The 21,307-nt window shown below is 34.1% G+C and overlaps 1 protein-coding gene across 1 annotated transcript; it reads right to left on the bottom strand.

Moving 5' to 3' along the window:
• Positions 1-10,156: 10,156 nt before the first annotated feature.
• Positions 10,157-16,922, bottom strand: LOC136208125 (tRNA (guanine(26)-N(2))-dimethyltransferase 2-like). Its single transcript, XM_065998947.1, has 12 exons — positions 16,603-16,922; positions 15,430-15,825; positions 15,233-15,320; positions 14,932-15,053; positions 14,679-14,818; positions 14,533-14,605; positions 12,403-12,491; positions 12,210-12,315; positions 11,855-12,067; positions 10,855-11,049; positions 10,619-10,696; positions 10,157-10,525 (listed from the first exon to the last, which is right to left on the bottom strand). The coding sequence occupies exons 1-12, from the start codon at positions 16,891-16,893 to the stop codon at positions 10,295-10,297; spliced, it is 2,022 nt and encodes a 673-aa protein (XP_065855019.1). The 5' UTR covers positions 16,894-16,922; the 3' UTR covers positions 10,157-10,294.
• Between the last annotated feature and the right edge of the window lie 4,385 nt (positions 16,923-21,307).

Genomic DNA, 21,307 nt, shown 5'->3' with positions numbered 1-21,307 from the left:
AACAACAATCAAAATTTAAACTCACCATCTTCTCCTCCTCTCACATCTCTCTTCTTTCTCTCATCAGCCAGCAATGGTAGCATCTTCTCCGATTCCGATTTAGTTATGCACTGGGTTTCAATTCTAAGAAAATTATCGAACCGGAAAGCTGGGTTATTATGCCCTTTCAACTTTCAATCCATGTTTCCAAAATAGAAATAGAAGTTCATCTCTCTAGCTTTTCTCTCTCACTACACTCATTGATGATTATTTTTCCTGCATGATTAAATTAATGTTTATTAACTTAATTACATAATGATAACATAAACATTAATTTTTAGTTCATATCACAATGTACAAATTTTTGAAGCCATAAAGAAGGGGTAGTTGTTTTCGTGGCGAAGATGATGATCAATGTTTTAATGGTTTGAGATGGTTAATTTTTTTTAATAGGGTGTGATAGATTAAATGGAATTCTAGATTCTTATGGTCTCTATGTCGGTTTGTTTTCATGGGTATAAATGTTTCATTAATTCTAGGAACCAGAAAGTTTAGTATTTTAGAGCTCAAGGGTTAATTACAACTTTTTGTTCTTCAATTTTTTATTGTTTTTCCAAACGTTCTTCTTTGATTCAATTGAAGGAGGAAGAAAAAAAGATCTCAGAGGTCAAAGAATTTTATATGAATTGCAATTTGTTTTTAGGGTTTCAATTATTGGATTACTAGGAAAAACCAGAGAAGAAAAATGGAAGAAGATAGGAGTTCGTGGATAAGAAGAACTAAGTTTTCACACACTGTTTGTCATCGTTTTGATTCTTCAAAGCTAGGTTCTTTTCCTATCGCTATTAAACCCGAGAGAAGTTCTAGCCTGAATCTCAAATCAAGGCCCATAGAGAAACCTGTTTCAGGTACCAATCAGAGATCATCAAGTCTGGATAATTCTCGGATTCAACGAAATCCTTTAACTAACAATTCGGAATAGAAACGAAGAAACCTGAATCGGAGTTAGAGAAGATGCTACCATTGTTGGTTGGTTGATGAGAGAAAGAAGAGAGATGTGAGAGGAGGATAAGATTGCGAGTTTGAATTTTGGTTCTTGTTTTGGAATTTATTGGTGATAATTAGATAATAAAGGGGTTAATTTATAAACTAAATAAATATAAGGATCAAAATAACTCTTTGCTCTTTGACTTTGACTGTCATTTGACTTTTTTTAACATTGTTGGTCAGTTTGGACTGTGTTTGCACACGGAATCAACCACAAGGTATCAGTTTGTCAACTTTTAAACCACATAGTTTACGTTTGAAAATGTTCCAAACGATAAGGTTTATTTATGCTCACCGAGCTAGCTTCCAGATTGGCCTAGTCAGTCTTGTGAGTGGCCAGCTTGTCGAGCTAGCCTTTAAGAGGCCTGCTCGTGATTTGTCTTTTTTCTTGCTGGTCATCTCTAGCCTTGATTTACTTGAAAAATCTCATCAAAATCTAAAAAAAAATCACGAGTTCAAACCTAAATTGATTCAGCAAAAAAAGTCTTAAATACTAAGTCAATTCATTCTGATTTTTGGTGAATCAAATAGCTAGAGATTTAGGAGTAACTAAATCAACATCTAATTTGACAATATTTTATTGAAAACGACATAAATTAACCTTGCCAATAACAAAATTGTATGAAGATAATCGAATAATATGGATTGAATAATAAGAAATTCGGTTTTGAACATGGATTGAATGAAGGAAGCCAATTACAACATAGAGTATAAAAATGATGAGATTAATATAGTACAAATTTGAGGTTGGGTTGAATTTAAGGGATTTGCGAATTGGGGATTTAGTATCATTAGGGATTGATTTCAAATACCAATTTCTATTACTAGCAACTAAGTTGGGCGCGAATCTTAAAGATACTATATTAAATCGAATATGCGTGGAAAAGAATATACAAAATAAGACTAAACTCTTGACTTTTTTTTTTTTTATCGAAGTGGTTAAATTTGTTCACAAATAGTAAAAAAAATTCAATCCAATTCTGAATATTTTTCCTCAGATATCCGGTCCAATCTAGTATCTCTATGATTCGTGTCCAAGCCTACCAGTAAGAGAAAAGAAGACATCCATCATGCGAGTCTAAGGTGAGGTCTTGCATGCATTACACTAAGTTTGTCTCATGTCAGCTTTTTATGTTTGGTTGTTGCAATTGACAAACTTCAAGGTGTAATTTGTACGTTTTGAAAGTTTTTATTATTAAATTCATTTCTTTCGAATGTTTGTTTGGATCAAAATTAGTTTTATGGATTCGAGACTTCAAATATGAACTACTAAGCTACTTTTAGATAGTCAGTTAGATTTTTTTTTCTTCTTTTTCAAGGAAAAAGTGGTAATAAAACCTAAGAAAAAGAATGGACTAACTTTATGTTGGACAGTGATCATAAGCTGGTGAGCGAATGATGACTGAAAAACATGTGTCCAATTTCATTTTTAAATAAAAAAAAGTGTAATAAAAAAAACTTGCCATTACCGGGGATGGAACTCGAGTCACCTGCATGATAGGCACAAATATTTACCATTATACCACAATAACCTTGTTATTAATAGCATTACTTCCACCTTATTTTGTCAAACTGCTTCGCACAGAATTGTACAAAGGTCGTGTTCATGACTAACCATTATTTTAGAAGCAATAGTTTCATAGGGCCTTTTGATATTACATGCTTTTTGTTGGTGTACCATGATCACTAAACGACATCAATTTATTAAATCAATCACATGTATTTGCAAAACTAGCAGAAGGTTATGGACCTTGGGTAAGATATACCATTAATGAACATGAATAATAACATGGACTATGATCTTGCCAATGGTATATATCCTCAAGGAAATAAAAAAACTTTTTGCAATTGTAGAAGAGTCTACTAGAAAGGACGTTGCACATGTATTTGGAGTGCTACAAGCCCAATTTGAAATAGTGTGTAGACCATCACATTTTTTGTATGTCAAAAAATGAAACAAATAATGACGACTTGTACAATATTTCACAACATTATTGTAGAAGTCGAACGGGAAATAAGTCATACAAATTGTAATTATGACACAGTTGTTGAAACTCTAACAATTATAGTGTCTCACAATTATGTAAAAGGCAGTATGGAGTTCATAAAGATACATCATTAAATTCGAGATGAACACTTATATTCAACTCCAAAATGATCTCATTGAGAACATATAAAAAAAATCATAGTTGAATTATCAAGTGCTCCAATAAATTTGATGTTTTTTTTACCAGTATTTCTAATAATAAAGATAGAAGTTTACAATTGAAATCTTTTAAAGCTTTGATAGAACTAAAATATTCCAATCCATGATTGTGACATATATTCTTCATAATTATTCTATATACCATTGTTCACCAAATTTGTATAATATGAATGCATGATAAAAAATCTTTTTTACCTAAATGAAAGAATTAGTGGATAAATAGAACAAAAAAGAGTTAATAAAATACATTGGATTGCAATGGAAGTCATTGTAAAAAAAATTAAAATAGCATAGAGTATGAACATTTTGGAATTGACAATGATACGAAGTAATGGAAATTATATATTATAAAACTTAGTTCATTCTGGAACTTGAGCAAATAAAAAATCAGAACGCAAGTAACCAGGTTTAGTTCATTCTGATGCCAAATCATGCATTAATTATAAGAGTTCCAACTAGAGAACCAAAATCAATGGTTAAAAAGATTAAAATTCAAACTATTTCAAAGTTGCATATATTAAACAGAAAAAAGGCATTGGTTTTTGCATATACGGAAAAAACACAAAAAAGCTAAAATGTCTATGCTTATAGAAGAACCAACAAATTAAGCAGTTAGCAAAGATTATACTTAATTGTCAACTTAAGAATGCACGATTGTCAACTTAAGAATGTTCAATTGTCAATTTTCATGGGTAGCCTTTGAAAAAAAATTCGACATTCATATATTAATGTTTGGTTTCCAAAAGTAAAGAACTTAAAAATGTACGATCCCAATTAGTAAATATTATGCTCAAAGTCATTTTAGATTCTTGGACTACAAAAGTTTGTCACAAGAATAACTTCAAAGTTAGTTTAGATTCTTGGCCTAACTTCACAATACAACAAAGTATGTTTAAGCCTTCCATGTATAAACAAGAGAATTAATTAGAAAAGTCATTACTCCAACTAAGGAATGTAAAGGCAACATATTCTCATAATTTACCATTTCAAGCACACAAAAAAACACATGATACAAAATTTCATATACTTATAATTTACACAAGTTAAATTGGAGGTCAAACAAGTAACATAAATATAACACACAATTGACTTTAATTCTCTAAAACACCCTCAAAACTCAAAACAAAATCAGTCCAATTTTAGAAAGAGAAGAAAAAACTAGGAATATGTCAATAGATTTCAATCAGTAAGAATTTTAAATGTAGCTTCACAGGAAAACATGTATATTTATGGATAGAAAAGATCCTATAGCTAAGAAAATTATCAATTATGATAAAAAAAAAACAATTTTTTCACAGTAGAAGCTTGTTGTAGTGCCAACAAGGCCGCGAAACTTAGTGTTTGTGTGTCAAATGCATATGTTAGTGACATTTATCCCTTAAGCAGGGTAAGCAAGTTTCATTTATCTAGAGTAATGCTAGGATGCAAATGATCATCGATACGACTCATTGTTTGAACTGAAATTTAAGATTAAACATGAGACTCAAAACAATGAAATGAAAAAGGCAATAGGCAATCTGTTCAATCTCATGACACCATAATAAGTAAGTATATGTATAAATATCATTGAGCCCCTTCAGTTCTAAAGAGAACACAAGTCACTAGTTTAAAAAAACAAAATTAACCAAAAGATAACTTAAAATTAAATCCAATAATACCAAATTAAAATTTCAAATTTTAGCAAAACATAACAATGAACTCAAACCTTCAAAATAAGAAACATATGCTTTCTCTCATTTCCCTAACATCCAAGTTGTTTGCCTTAGATGGACAAGGCTTCTAGATAACAATAACCCATTTAGCCTTCAAAATTATGGACCCAACATCTAAATTCGGATTTATTTCAACTGAAACAGATGAGATGGAACAAACCTCAGTAGTGGCAGAACATAAGATGAAGGAAAGTTGAAGCTGAAACGAAATTGGAGTTTCTACGTCCAAGCTCGTCGATCGCCAAAGAGAGTGTCCTTCGATTGCAAAGTAGAGAAATATCATTGCGTTGGAGGAGCTGGATCGCTATTTCACTCGCCAATTTTGTCTGTACAGTGGTTTAGCAATCGTTGTTGAAAATGCTCTTAGACACTTAAAATTACAAGATATGATATATTAAGCATTTTAAATTAATAATAAAAGTAAGAAGTTTTTTTTTTTTTTTTTTTTTTGATAAAAGTAAGTAGTTAAAATGCATATATTTTAGCTTAACAAACAAATGCACAAAATTACAGAGTTGTCAAGTAAATGAGTTGACCTAACTCATTTAATAAAAGAAATTTAAATATAAATTCATTTTTTTAAAATTATTACAATTATATCAAGTAAGAATTTCAATTATACAAATCATTATTTTTAATTTATTTTAAGGACTAATGTTTATAAATTAGAGGTCTATAATTTATTTTTTAGGGTTTAAGATTTATGAATTGAGTCTAGAATTCTTAAACTACGGTATAAAATCATACTTTATTTAGTGAATTACTATACATAGCCTCCATTTCCCACCTCTAGCCCCGTGAATAAACCGAAATATCCTTTGGCAAAATTTTCAAAAATCCCAAAACCTCTCAAACACCCTAAACTCTATTCGATCAAATCCGGACTAATTTGTTAACCAAAGCATGGATCGTGAGAGGGGCGGTAAAGAAAAAGCAAAAATTGTACGATTTACGGTTTGATTTTGTTGATTTGTGCTTCGTTTTTGAATTTGTGAGGAAGTGGGAGAAATTTCCGGAATCGGCATCGGGCGTATGGACATCACGCTCGAACCATAGGTGCGGGCATGAGGCTATCACGCCCGCACCATAGGTGCGGCGTGATGTTCATACGCCCGAGGTTTTTTTGGGCTTTTTTTTTTATTTTTTAAAATAAATTTAATATAATTTAATTGTTTGTTATTTGTTTACATTAATTTTATTATAATTTATATGTTGTAATTGTTATTTTAATAATTGTTAATTTAATTTGTATGTATGTAAATTTTATTTTGTTTAATTATAGTTAATTTTAGTTGTTGTAAATTTAATTATGTTTAATTTAATTTTAGTTAAATTTTTATGTTGTAAATTATATTCTTTTCTAATTTAATTTTAGTTAAATTTTTATGTTGTAAATTGTATAGGTAAATTTAGTTGTAAATTATATTTGTTTTTAATTTAATTTTGTTTAAATTTTTATGTGTAGACGGAGCTGGAGACTGTCACGGGGAAATCTATCCCGTCATCAGCTCTTCGTCTAGATATGGACGAGGAGGAGGATACACCACGTCATATGAGACTACGTGGTATTGATGTATCAGGTCATAGACGGAGAGGGGCTGCGACTGCGTGGTATTGATATATCAGATCCACCTTGTTTGTCGACAAGAGTGGCGATAGGATCAGGCCGTCCCATCTGGTTGAGGTTCACGGTGGTGTCAGAGGGACAGCTGGACTTTCATGGGGGTCTGCTACACTTGCCATGTTATATCGGCAGTTGGGGATAGCGAGCAGAGAAGACTGCTCTGGTATTTACGGATGTTTGACCCTACTACATGCGTGGATATATGAGTATTTTTCGGTGTTCCGGTCGCATAGATTACCACTCCAGATCTCAACTGACCATCCCCGGGCATGTAGATGGGAGGTCGGGGTTCCAGGCAGGACGGTTGCCCGACTAGAGACCATATGTGCACAGCTGGACCGCATGACGGCAGCCGAGGTATTTTATAAAATTTAAATATTACTTATAGTTTTATTTATAATTTTAGTATTGCTTATAGTTTTATTTATAATTTTAGTATTACTTATAATTTTAATTTTAATTTTAATTTAAGTATTATTTATAGTATATTATTATTTATTATTGAGTATTATTTTTTGCAGGTGACGTGGTTGCCTTATGGTCTTGTGGCCGATGATGATCAGTTTCGAGTGTCCTACGCCTGTTAGATACGGTGTAGAGACATTGTTGAGTCGTATATGCCGGATCGAGTATTACGTCAGGTCGGATATACTCAGCCTATCCCGGCTGAGCTTATTAGACCTGATAGAGCAATACGACCATGGAAGTTTTTATCGTACAGGCTCACACATTCATCTGTCATAGTTGATGATGCCTGGCGGAGATTTCCATCGGCTCGGGGCATTGATCGGAGGAGATGCCGGTCAGTTGGATACGATCCCACTGCTTGTGATGCTGCATACATGGACAAGTACATGTGATATTCACATCCTCATCTCCTTCATGCCCCACAGGATGGACCGGTCCAACTTGCTCGCTCCAACAGTGAATATGTAAGCTTATTATTATTTATTATTAGTTTACATGTATTTGTTTTTTAATATTTATTTTTTTGCAGTGGGTTAGCTGGTTGTGGCATATCACTCAGCGATCGGCTGTCGGTCGAAATGATGAGGAGGCTCCACTTATTAGGAGCGAGATGGATGAGTTTATGGACGCATGGCGCCGAGCGAACTGATATCTGTTTTTATCTACTAGAACTTATTATATAGCCTCACATTTCACTTTTGAGATTATATGTACTATTTTGTGTTTATTAATTTATTTTAATGTTTATGTTGTTAATTTTTATTTCTAAAAGGTTAATCCGAGTTAATTTTTATTTCTTATTTCCATAAAAAAAATTTCCCTCATCCATCCACGCGGGTGTGAGGTTATCACGCCTCACCACAAGGTGGGGCGTGAGGCTATCACGTCCGCACCTATGGTGAGGCGTGATATCCTCACGCCCCACCTTGTGGTGAGGCATGATAGCCTCACGCCTCACCACATGGTGAGGCGTGATTACCTCACACCCGCGTGCCGGGAGAGGAAAAAATCCTTCATTTCCAATCCCAAAAGCTCTAAGGGTATTTTCATCCTTTCACGGGGCTAGGGGTGGAAAATGGAGGCTATGTTTAACAACACCCTTTATTTATGATATATAGAAAATCGTGATATATTTAGAATTAATTTTGGTAGATTTAGTTGTAATTTTATACTCAAATATGATTTTCATATAAAAAGCCCTTTAATAAATAGATTGATTCAACCCAACCCATTTAATAAACGAATTCAGACGATCCATTTATAAATGGGTTGACACGAACCAATCCGTGTATTAAATGGGTTGACTTGTTCAATCCGATTAACTAAATATAATTAAAAATTAGAAGAAGATGTATTTTAAATATGAGTAGAAATATGGAGCTGCTAAGGTCTCCCTTCTCTCTAGCAGCTCAAATCCTTTCCGCCTCAACTCCTCTGCCTTTCTTTCTTCTTCTCTCCCATCCCTTCTAAACCGCCATCTCTTCTCGTCTGTCTTCTTCTCCGCTGTGAGGAAGAAGGAAGCCTGTCTTCTTTCTTCCTCCTCCCACCGTTTTTGTTTTTCTGTTTTCGTAGTTACTTTCCTTTTGTTTGTGTCAGTTTTTGTTGGATCCTATATATTTTATCGTACATCTGAATCCGTTTGAACTGCATCTGTTGGCTAAACTTTTTTTTTTTTTGTAACCTTTTCTGTTTTAGCAAGGACAGAAACAGTAGATCTTATCCGCAGATCACTGGATCTACGTGGTTGTAAAGGAAATGACTTAGATCCGAAGGTTCAGAATGGTTCAAAGCTAAAGATTGGACTACAGTTGCTTTGCAGCGAATTTAGAGTTATGATCTATATATAGTTCGAATGTTGTTTATGTTTGATGTACCTTTAATGGTTTTTTTTTGCTTTTAATAGTCATTTTCTTGCCTTCGTTGACTATGTATTAGGCTTAGCCTATATATATGTAAGGTTTTATTCCTTACTCGTCTCTTGTGTACTTGCAATTTTATGATTTAACGAAATATTAGCATTTCTATCAAATAAAAAAAATAGAAGAAGAAAAAATGTAAAAAAAGAAAAAAAAAAATCGTGAAAATGTCGTATCTACCAATAGTACAGGGGATGGTTTCCAACAGCCGAGGGAGGGGCTGTTGGCAAGAGAACAAGGAAGACAACCCCTCGCTATTATTTTTAATCATTACTTGTATATATACTAAAGTTCTTTTTATTTTTTACTTTTTTCCTCAGCCAATAGAATTGTGAAATCAGAAAATGGAAGAAATGTAAATAACAACCTATGTTGACGAAGTTAAATTAGCTGAAAAATGTGGTTCCCATTCATAAATGATGTTCAGCTCAGAGAAATAGGGTGGCAACGGAACGAAAATTCTTTGAATTCAATTGGACTCGAACCGACAAAGACGAAGAATCTTCTAAGAATAGAAATAGGAGTGGGACACATTGCTTCCGAAGTCAAAACATAGATAGAGCGGGGATAATATCCCCAAACTGTAAGAATTCCCACTCCATCCCAGAATCAGTTTCTGTTGGTATTTTCAAAAAATCGTCCTGTATATGTATATATATATATATATAGACTTTCAATAGGTGTCTTCTTTTTTTCTTTTGATGATTCAATTGGAAATACCAACAATTTACTTTGATTTTTAAATTATATCTCTTTCATTAACTGAATTTGTTTTACCCAAGGATGAAAACCAAACTACAGAAGAAATTTTTTACTGAATGTCTTCAAATATTTGTTTTAAAATAATCAAGACATTTTTTGGGTGACTTAATGGAAACAAAAACCGAAGAAAATGAAATCATATTCATGTTTTCACCTTTTTCAAAATTTTCATCTTCTTTATTCGTTTTTCACGTTTCTATTTTTCATGTGTTTTTTTGTTATTTTGTTCGTTTTTCACATTTTACTGAAGTTTCTGTTTTCGTTTTCGTTTTTTCACGTTTATAGCATTTTTTTTACAAATTTATTAAATGGGTTAATGAATTAACCCTATATAGGTCAGATAAATCGACCCATTTATGATCCAACTCACAAATGGACCAACCCTAATTCAATTAGTTGCAGGTTGAACGGGTCGTTGAACGGGTCATGACCCATTTTGATCTCTACAAACTTATCACTGACATACATAGCAAAACAATCAATACTGATTATTAATTAGTAATACTAAACAAATATCATCATAATCAAAATTGGAGCAAAAATTGCTATTCGCATATAACATTCAACTGAGATTTGGTAATTATGCGTCCATGCCATCCGTCTTTAGACGCTTGGCTTCGGGCTCTTCGCTGTTTTCACGGTTGAGATGTCCATTCACAGCCTCTGGACCTAAAAGAGAAACATGTTTACTGGTAATTTGACGACCGGCTCTGAGTTTTGGCCCCCAATGCCTTTCAGGATTTGGAAGGAATCGTGCTACTTTCTTGGCTTGTGCCTTGCTCAGAGATGCCACTGCTCGAGCGAAATTCGCCTGTCAAAAACAAAAATCAACAATTCAGCAACCTAACTGTATTATGCTACAATGCAAAATCTAAAATTATCAATTATTAAGGCTATGAATTACTTGAAGAACTGGTTCCTTGGCAAGTATTACACTTCCTGATTGATCAGGTGCCTGAGCTTTCACAGGATGATTTTTCACCTGCATCAAACACACAACTAATTACTTATCAGGAAAAGAAGCAGGAGAACAGGCCATTTTAAATAGTCCATTTAGGGATGAGAAGACGGATCCAGGAGGCTGCATGCGCAAAGAAATTGGCAACTACGTCGATATAGTAACCATACATAGGTACTTACCCAGCATCTCATTATATCCCAGATAACGTCCATAGGAGCATCTGATTTTAATCCCAATGGATTCACATGTGTTCCGGAGATACGATATCCAGCATTAATTACAGCAGAGCGGAATATCACTGCTGACGGAGAGGTACATTTTAGCGTTCCGCATAGGTTGTGCAGACTCAAAAAGAGAGGAACATCTGGCAATTCCTGCAAACAAAGCATAAAATTCAAGTTAGAAAATCATCCATTTTGAAGGTCAGAAGCAATTAACTTCCGTCCAATTTCGGCAAACAAGGGTGAACAAAATAAATCTTACCCTTTTATTCTATATTTTCAAAGAGCACAGTATTCTAAAATTTCTCTATATAACTTGTATTGTAAATGACAATGCCCCACACCAAGTATCAAATTGCAACACAAGCATCAAAACAATGTAAAAGCAAATTAAGTAACAACAATGATAAAAGAGGAAATATGTTGTGTAACATCTATAAACAATATAGACTAAAACACATCAAGGACCCCCGAACTTGGTCCAAAAAACCGATTGACCCCCTCAACTTTGGAGATCTCTCATTAGCCCCTGAATTTACTTAAAGTAACCTATTGTGGACTTGGCGCAACGGTAAAACGTTGTTGTCGTGTGACCAGAGGTCACGGGTTCGAGTCTTAGGAGCGGCCTCTTGCCAATTAAATTGGCAAGGGAAGGCTTGCCCCCAATACACCCTTGTGGTGGGACCCCTCCCCGGACCCTCGCTCAGCGGGGACGCGTAATGCGACCGGGCCGCCCTTTTTAACCTATTGTGGACTTAATTTAAAGTGACCTATTGCCCCTAGGACTTGCTTAAAGTGACCTATTGCCCCTTGGACTTACCTAAAGTGACCTATTGCTCCTTGAATATATGTGCACATGGATTATATGGTCAATCATAATGCAGAATCTTAAAGAAATTAAACAAACAAGCAATCAGCCTAACATACCAAACACTGGAGGAAAGATAAAAGAAAGTACCTCAGATATCGTTGTGAGTATAGCAGAAATGTGATCATACGCTGGATACCGGTCCTTCATTGATCTAACAGCTTCTAATGTAGAAGTGACCCATTCCTGATCATGAATGGGTGCAGACCATATAGGTCCACCCATGTTATATTTCTTCCCACAATGAATGCACTCTTGAGGAACAACAGGGCCAAACCCAGGCATAAATCTCACACTGTTGTTCTGGGAAATAAAAACCAGATCATATATCACTTTTGTCCATTATTTAAAGCTGAACAAATTTAACAATGCTGCCCACAGTCAACCAATATCAATATCGAATACAAAAACAGGCAGAAGTGGTGTGCTGGAATGGGTTTCAAACCTTGGAGATGGTCCTCCCAATTGGCTGAAGATGAAAAGAATCACAACCAATGCATTGATACACATATGAGAGCTTGAGAGGAGTGTTCTTCATTGCACTTGCAGATCTGCACACAATTTAAACTTTCAATCAACATGACAAAATATGCATCCTCTTCCTCTAAGCAAATACCGAACATCAAAACAGAACATACGTGTATACGCGGACAAAAACTCGAACATAGAAGTCCATGCGGACAGATAGCACAGGAACAATGTAACGCTTATACCGGTTGGCATGGCTCTGCAGTGAAAAGATATACAATAAGTCCAACAAAATAAGAAATCAGAGTACAAGAATTACTTAAATCAAGGTATATCACAACCATGCAAGGATCAAATGAGACAATCCCTTCCTACTGAGGACTTAAATTATACATTTCATGAAAGATATATCCAAGAAAAGTATGGAAAAACCATGACCACTAACTTGTAGGAAAATTGGGAAGGATCTATCTAAGCCCAATATGGAAAACCTAGACATACAAATTATGAAACGCTAATACATACATAAAGTGACTCATAAACCCAGCAAAGTGCACCAGTTCTGATGTTATACATCTTTCAAAGTCTATAAAGACAACATACTTCAAAATGATAAATCGGATAGGGATGCTGTGATTTATCAGGTGCATTCAATGAATTAAATAGGTCCTCACATAGCTTTGATTTTGTCTAGATTAGAAAATGAACAAACATACAGAAAAAAAAGTTTTGAAAAGCAGGTAATCGACGATATATACCATAGTTTAAAAAGGCGATTGCCTCGGTCGCCTCAGGCGAGAGGCGACAGAGGCGATCACCTCACCGCCTTCCAGAATGGAAGGCGGTTGACCTGCAAGAGGCGATCGCCTCACCGGCTCAGGCGAGAGGCGGTCTGAGGCGAGAGGCGATCGCCTCTTGCAGGTGAGGCGATAAGTCAAGCATTTTTTTTTTAAAAAAAAAAAACCCTAAATTGTCAGTTTATGAGTATGTAGTTCTTCAGTAGCTCGATCTAAGTAGTAATAATTGATACATTTTGGTTTCCATCCAAGAAAATTGGTTTCAAAGGGTGAAATTGTTGTTAATTGACTTCTTTATGGAGACGTGGTCTGTGCGAAGTATGTCAATGGCATTCCCGTTGGTTGGTTTCTTCTTCTCATGTTTTCTTTTTCCTTGTTTCTAATTGCTTCTGGCAATGTTTGATTTTGCTTTTACCAGTGACCTTTTACCCTCCTTTTCATTTCTTTGGTTCATACTAGGATCTGTAGCAAATTATCCTTTCTTATACTTCTTGTTAGGGTCTTTTTCTTTTTGTTTGGCCTTGATTTGTGAAATTTTTGTTGGTAAATTCAAGTTGGTTCTTCTAGGGTTTTTGCCTCTTTAATTTCTCATATTTATTGCTGATGTAGGAAAGGAAGTTCTCCCTGCATATTCTAATATATGCTTAAAATATCTAAAGAAAGATTTGGATTTTTTTCCACTCCCAATTGCGCCTTTTACCTAAAATGGTGGCGGTGTTGATTGGTAGTAACCTTCTAAGTCAAATTATAATAATTTTAAATCTGTCATTGTGTTAGGTTCAACCCTTATCAAGCTATCATGTTTTTATAAAACAAATAGAAGCTTGCATAGTTTAAAAAGTCAATCCTCCTCGAGTTGTTAGAGATGAGGATGATGATGAGTATCAAGTTGAAGATGAAGAAGAAGAATATAAGGATGATGAAGTGGAAGATCTTGATGGGGATATAGATCTTGATGAGGAGTTGGATTTGGGGGATGAAGATGCTTGATATTATGCTATTTTGATTTAAGAATTAGCACTTTATTATTAGACTTTAAGTTATTTTGGTTTACAAGTTTAGAAATTAAACTATCCTTAAGTACTACTAGTTTTTATTGAGTTAATTTTATTTTATTTGATTTTCTAATTTTTTGTCGCCTCACGTGCGAAAGGCCGTCGCCTCGCCTCTCGCCTCACCTCAAGGCGATATTTTGCCCTTGTCGCCTTGACTCGCCTTTCGCCTTTTAAAACTATGATATATACATAACTCAAGAAACCACCTTTACGGTGAAATTTTTACATATGCATATGTTGTCACAAAAATTAAATGATACTACACTTCGCAGGCAGGACATAAATGGAGAGTCAGAGAACTACAGGACTCAATAAATAGTGTAAAAACAGAGAACTTGACAAGGTAATGCCAATTTCATATCTCTACCTTAATTTAGAGAGAACATTCCTATAACATATTTTTATAATTACATTAAACAATCTCTATGGTACAAGGAGATAAAATTACCTCAATACAAGCTAGAAGGATCCTCAAAGCCATTTCATGGCAATATTTTCCCCTCAAAGGATAAGAGCCATACCTAACAATAAGTATTTCTTAGAATCCATAAATTCTAAACCACTATTCAAATGGAGGAAGTTGCATAATCTTACTTGGAATAGCAAACCTCGCCATTTCCTCCACACAGCACAGCCATATCAGTTGCTGTACACATCAGTAAACCACCATCAGCAACAGATTGAATTGCAGAGTCCAAGAATACAGAAGGTGATCCATAGGGATCAAGATCAACCTGCATTGAAATGAGAAGTCCTTAAAACAGAGCATCAATATGAACCGAAGTTCATCCAATTTACATGCAAAACTTTCACGAAAAAGCTGAACATGGAGATAAAATATGCATACCACATCAAATTCTTTAGGGTGGGTGAGCATGTGTACACGAGCATCAGCAAGATGTGATTCAACCTTTGAAATTGCTACTGTACCATTGAACTTTATATTTCTCCTGCAAGCTTCAACAGACTCTGCAGAAGATAAGAAAAGCATCAGTCTCCAAAGCATATAGTAGAAGGCACCACTTCACTGATATTATCTGTTACAAGAAGCAGAAAATGAATCCGCCTCTTGGACCCACTTTATGGTTGTCCATCCCTGACTATGAAACAGTGAAAGTCTTCCAGAAAGTGTAGCATCTGATATTTACCTTTGTCATTGTCTAAGGCCACAACTTGACCAATCCCTTCAACCTCACGGGCATATCTTAGAGCCCTTAACCCAGAAGCTGACAATGCCTATTACCAGAAAAGCAAAAGTTCATTTAATAAAAGTACAGAACACTGGGGGGAAAATGATTATTTAAAAGAGCATACAGAAATTCAGGAACATAAATCACAACAAAACCTCTAGAACTTTTGGGGGCTCCAGCTCTCGAAGTTTACGCTCCGTGTTTTTGACTGGTTCTTCTGATATGCTACAAGGTTCATCATGAGATGCCTCTTCTGCGGGTTCGCTTTCTCCATTTAATTTCTCATTATTCGGCGTAAGCTCATTAGATGCTTCTTTGCCAGCATTTTCAGAAGCATCTTTTTCAGATACCTTTTCTTCACATTCTCCATTTGGTTTTTCTCCATCTATAGCAGGTCCATCAGTTGCTTCTTCAACTGCAGCTCCAGAAGCATCTTTCTCAGATGCCTTTTGTGCTGATTTTGTTCTTTTGGACACCCTTGCTGCATGCTCCTCTTTGCGTTTCGATACAAAAGTTCTTAGGACAGCAATGGATAAATCTCTATTGTGAACCTGATCATTTCAAACTTTCAACTTTTAGGATCCTCCCATGATACAGTAAGCCACAAGCCTAGCACTAGCATGACTGTGGCCTATATGAAAGTTAAAAATAAGAGGCAACCATTCTGAAAAGCATCCATCTAATCATTTGAACACAAGCATTAAAGAGACATAAAATAAAGATAACTGCAGTTAGTGAATATGGCATGGCTCGATACTTAATACAAAGATAACTGCAGTTAGTGAATATGGCATGGATCGATACTTAATACACTGTTGTGAAGCTGTCACAAGGTAAATAAAACCAATAAGATTTTTACTACCATAATCTGAATCATGGTTTTATCCTTCTAATATTTTGCTTTTCTTTTGGTTTGTAGTCTACAAAATTTCAGAGAATTGCCATACTTAAATCAGGAGTATAATCACATTGGACTTTGAACAAGCATCTAAAACAGTGAAACTCAAAGAGCAGAAGAAATTAACTTAATAACGCAAAAATCTAATCCTCCTTCCATAATCAGTTTAAAAGTTCAAATTATGAGATTACACTCCAAATCAAGCCCAAACATTACAAATAAAAACACAAATTCTTATTCTAATATGTTCCTGAACTATAATGATGCAACTCTGTCCTACACAAAAGGCCTAAACTTCGCTGGTAATCAAATAAAAATCAACAGCCAATCATGATTGAATCCCAAAAACTCACCTTAGGAAGGTCAGGCAAAACTACTTCCAATTAAATTAATAAACAAATTTAGTAAATAAAAGACAAGATTTCGGTACCTGGGCTTTGTTGAAAAATACTTTATTTTTGTTGTGCATGAGAATCTCGGCTTCTCCTTCCTTCACAATGGTATAGTCATCGAGATCCATACCTACTGTTCCACCTGTTTCATGCACCAAAAACAGATTATCCTTCTGAGTTTGTTCTACTTCTCCGTTTTTATTCTGCTCCTCCTCTTGTTTCTGGTTAGTGGGGAGTGAAGATAGAGACTTTAGCCGTGATAGGCTCGGAATCTTTGATGGAGAGAGATCTTTTTGCTGTTTGAGACTTCGTGTAATCGTGGAGTACATCAAAGTAAAGAGCTTATATATGTGAGTTGAGACTTGCTCAATTTCTTTAAAATTGCAACTTCCCTTAAACCCTAATTTCTCACCCCCGTTCACGTTAGAATTTATTGGTAGTTTCTTTCTAAAGTGAGCTGGAGGGTTTGTGTATCATTGGGTGAATTTTCAGATTTTCTATAATTCGCGGGCTTTTGTCCTTAGTCCGCTTGGGCTGGTATACTTGGTTATGGGCTCTTAGAAACCCTAAGTGGGAAATTTCCATAGAAATTCAGATTTGAAAAATTATTTACAATTATAAATAATGATTTTGAATTATATCAAACTAATAAAATAAGTATTTTTATTATATTTTAAAGATTAGAATTTGTAAATTAGATGTTTAAAATATATTTTCTAAAGTTTAGGATTTATAAATTAGATCTAGAATCTTTAAATTGGGATGTAAAATAAGATATTTTCTAAAGTTTAGGATTTATAAAATCATATTTTATTTGTAATATATAGAAAATAATAAGATATTAAGAATTAAGTTTAATAATATGATTTATTTGTAATTTTGTAGTTATTTACTATATTTATATATTTCACCCAATGTAATTTCGTTTTTAAAAAAATATAATTTCAAAATTTATCTGAAGTAGAGATTTCAAATTTTTTAATAATAATTTATTCTTATTATGAGAAATTTACATTGAAATTCTAAATAAATTCTCACATTTAACCAATGATAATTGATTTCCATTATTTTTTCTGGTTAAAGAATCTCTTTCTAGGTGCTTTGGAATAATTAGGAGATTTTCTAGAAGAAAAAATTGAATTACAATAAATTTTTTTATCTTGTTTTATTAACAATTCTTATTTTATGTAAACCATTAAATTTAATTACAATCTATATATTAAAAACTTAAAATAGAAAAAGTAATTAATGTTAAACTCATTAATAATAGTAAAATAGGAAAAAAATTACATTAAATACTTAAAATGACAAATATTATGAAACAAGCAATTTAATCTCAATGTAACGATTATTTTGAACTAGATGAAGGAATTCACAATGACTCCTAAGATATTATATATAATATCAATTAGTGATAATATGAAAATGTTATCCGATAGACCTGCGATTAAGGTCTGGACCTGATGACTTCATCCGGATGTTGATGGATCTTATTCAGAGAATGGGTATGTCAATCTTATGTTATATGCTTTGAATGATCTAGTGAAAGGTGAGATGATCATGTATTGTTTGAGACATAACCTAGAAGGGTGATTATAAATTCACCATTATCGACAAGCCTCTACCCTACAACATAAGAATGGGAAGGCATTTCTTATCTTAGTCAGGGGCAAGCATTTCCATCGAAAACCTAGCTCTGTAAATCCCAACTGGTAAAAGGAAGGCCACAACAAGGGGAAATAAAATATGGTCTAAGATACATATATAGTGTTGCTTTAGACAAATGCAAAAGATGATGGGGAAGAAGATGAATGGGTGTGTCTGGAATTGCTTTTCCATACCTCAAAAGTAGTTTTTCCAACTAAATGCATTATTTGGTAAATGCAAAATTGTTTTTCTTAAAAGTTGGGAAAGTTGTTTTAAGGAAAAACTACAATTTGTAGTTTTTGAAGAAAGTAGTTGTCACGACTTATCAACAAAGCTGATATTCAAAACTTTTGGACAAAAATATTCATAACTTTCAATATAACCTAATATTATATATATATATATATATATATATATTTCGTGCCTTTTAGAAATTTTATTGTATATTTACCAAACATTTATTGGTTTTTTTTCACAGCACTTTTCTCCACAGCAAGTTGTGTTGGCCACAACAATGCCAAACTGGCTCGAAGTGAGCATCAAACTGATCGAGGAGGTGAAGATATTGGTGGTCAGATTCAGGAAAGATCTAAGAATAGCATAAAAAACTTGGAGCAATCGGTGAAAGAGACGGTATCAAAGCTTATGACGAAGGAGCGACGTTGTCCTAAAATGTGACTTTAGTAAGTGGTGAGGTAGAAGTATCGTTTCCATAGTAAATGACTATGTGAAACTAATCGAATATCCAATTAAGCAATTATTCGCCCTTAAATATGATTTTTTTAGTGATTATGATAAGATCTCATGCAAAGAAAAGTAGAATGACAAGGGAATAACAAATCTGAAGGTTTGAACTATGACGCACGTGGTCGGTTAACCAGTCTATTTTATTCGGTTAACCATATTTCGGTTAACCATTAGTGACTTTTCATAGAAAAAATTACTTTAAATCTATAATTATTCACTTTAAAATAGATATTTAATTATTTAAATATTAAATAAAGATATTGAATTTAAATTCAAGTAACAAATTCACCTAAACAAATAAATTTTATGTTATTTTAATACCTTTAACTTAAAAATTAAATATAAATGTGTACATTTATACATTGATAATTAAAGTTTTGTGTATATTTATACTAGTTTTAAGTGTATTAATACATAATCACTTTATTTTTCGGTTACGGTTAACCATCGATTTTTTAAATGAAAAATCGTAACCTAGTCTATCGGTTTCGATTAATCTATTTTTCGTTCGGTTTGGATTTCGGAAATCGGTTTTCCGGTTTTCTGATTAATTTTGTGCAACCTTTGTTTGAACTGTAAATGAGTTGACTTTAATATAACTGATGAAAATCACAATCCTAACACCACTCGAATAGGTAGTTGCATTGTACTTTATGCTTTTTTTTATATGAATGTTGTTAAGTCTGTAGGATTAGAGTATTTTCCACTTATATTAAGGTTAGGTGTCCCTTGTTCCAACTAATCTAAGAAATACATAACAATATCTCTAGTATTAAGTACAAAGAAGCATTTTTAACAAATAAAACACCATAATATATGAACAAGAAGTGTGTTGCACTTTCCACAACTAAAGCATAATTTATTTCAGTAACGGAATCGTGCAAAGAGTTGTTATGAATGAAGAAATCCTTCAATAAACTTGGCTTTCACCAAGAAAAGTACCCATTATTTTGTGACAAACAGAGAGTGTTATTCACTTTGGAAAAAATTCTTATTTCCATACCATATCAAAGCATATTGATGTGAGATATCATTGGATCAGGGATGTGTTGGAGATGAAGCTACTACAACTTGAGAAGATCCATACAGATGAAAATGGATCAAACATGTTAACGAAGATTCTACCAAAGGAAAAGTTCGAATTTTATCGAATGGTTGTATGAGTGACAAGACCCTCATATAATCGAGAGGGGGGAATTATTAATTTGCAGTCCCAATTAATGAGATTTATCTTTTGTAAATAGTGAATTACTATAGTACATAACCACACATTCCCACCCCTAGTCCCGGGAATAGACCGAAATACCATTTGGCTAAAGTTTCAAAAATCTCAAAACCTCTCAAACACCCTAAACTCTATTCGATCAAATCCGGATTAATTTCTCAACCAAAGCATTGATCGTGGGAGAGGCGGTAAAGGTAAAGCACTTATGGTACGATTTACGGGTTTTTTTGTTGATTTTTTGTACGTTTATCAATCTGTTCGGAGATTTTTTTGTGTGGAATCGGGGGTGGGGCGTGAGCCAATCACGTCCGCACCATAAGTGCGGCGTATGAACATCACGCCGCACCACATATGCGGGCGTGATAGCCTCATGCCCGCACCTATAGTGCGGTGTGATGTTCTCTCTCTCTAACTCTTCTATCCCTCTCTAACCGCATATCTTATTATGACTGCCATGGATCTCAATCTATCTCTCCCTAACCTCCCTCTTTTATTATGACAGAGTGCTTCTAGATCGGGCTTTACAACGGAGAGATTTGTGCAACAATCTCATTCTGCAACCACCAAAAATAACGAATTGGAGGAAAATGCAAGGATAGAAAACCGAGGAAATCGCAGGCGTTGAAGAAGTATACTGAGATCGCATGCGTGAAGAAAGTGCAGACATGAAAGAAAGCAGACGAAATCCATTTTTCTCTCTACAAAATTAAGTCTATACATAACCATTTTTTTATTTGATTTCTTTGCTTTTTGCTTCAAGTCCAAATGGGTCTTACTTTTCTGGAGACTAGTACAAATTAGGGGTTAAATAATAAATACCAGAAATTTTTGGGTTGCTATATAAGCAAAATGATGTTTTTAAAATTAAAAAAACCCTCTTTCAATAAACACCAGCCGACAATTTGACGCGGATAATCTTCAGTTATCACCGGTTTCCTAACCTCCGCTGCTCCTTGCCTGAGCTCCTTCCATATATCAGTTCCTTACCTCTGTCGCTCCTTTCTTTGTTGATTCTTCCCGTTGTTGCTTGATAAATCCATTCTTCCTTCGCCGCTTCAAAATCCAAGTGGGTCTTATTAATTTTGCTTCACACAAATTACTTGAGTTGGTTTTATGGTGTTTTT

Source organism: Euphorbia lathyris, chromosome 1, assembly GCF_963576675.1.
Source record: "Euphorbia lathyris chromosome 1, ddEupLath1.1, whole genome shotgun sequence".
In the NCBI taxonomy this organism is placed as follows: Eukaryota; Viridiplantae; Streptophyta; class Magnoliopsida; order Malpighiales; family Euphorbiaceae; genus Euphorbia; species Euphorbia lathyris.
The sequence above is the reverse complement of the archived record's forward strand: the minus strand, read 5'-3'. Positions and strand labels throughout refer to the sequence as shown.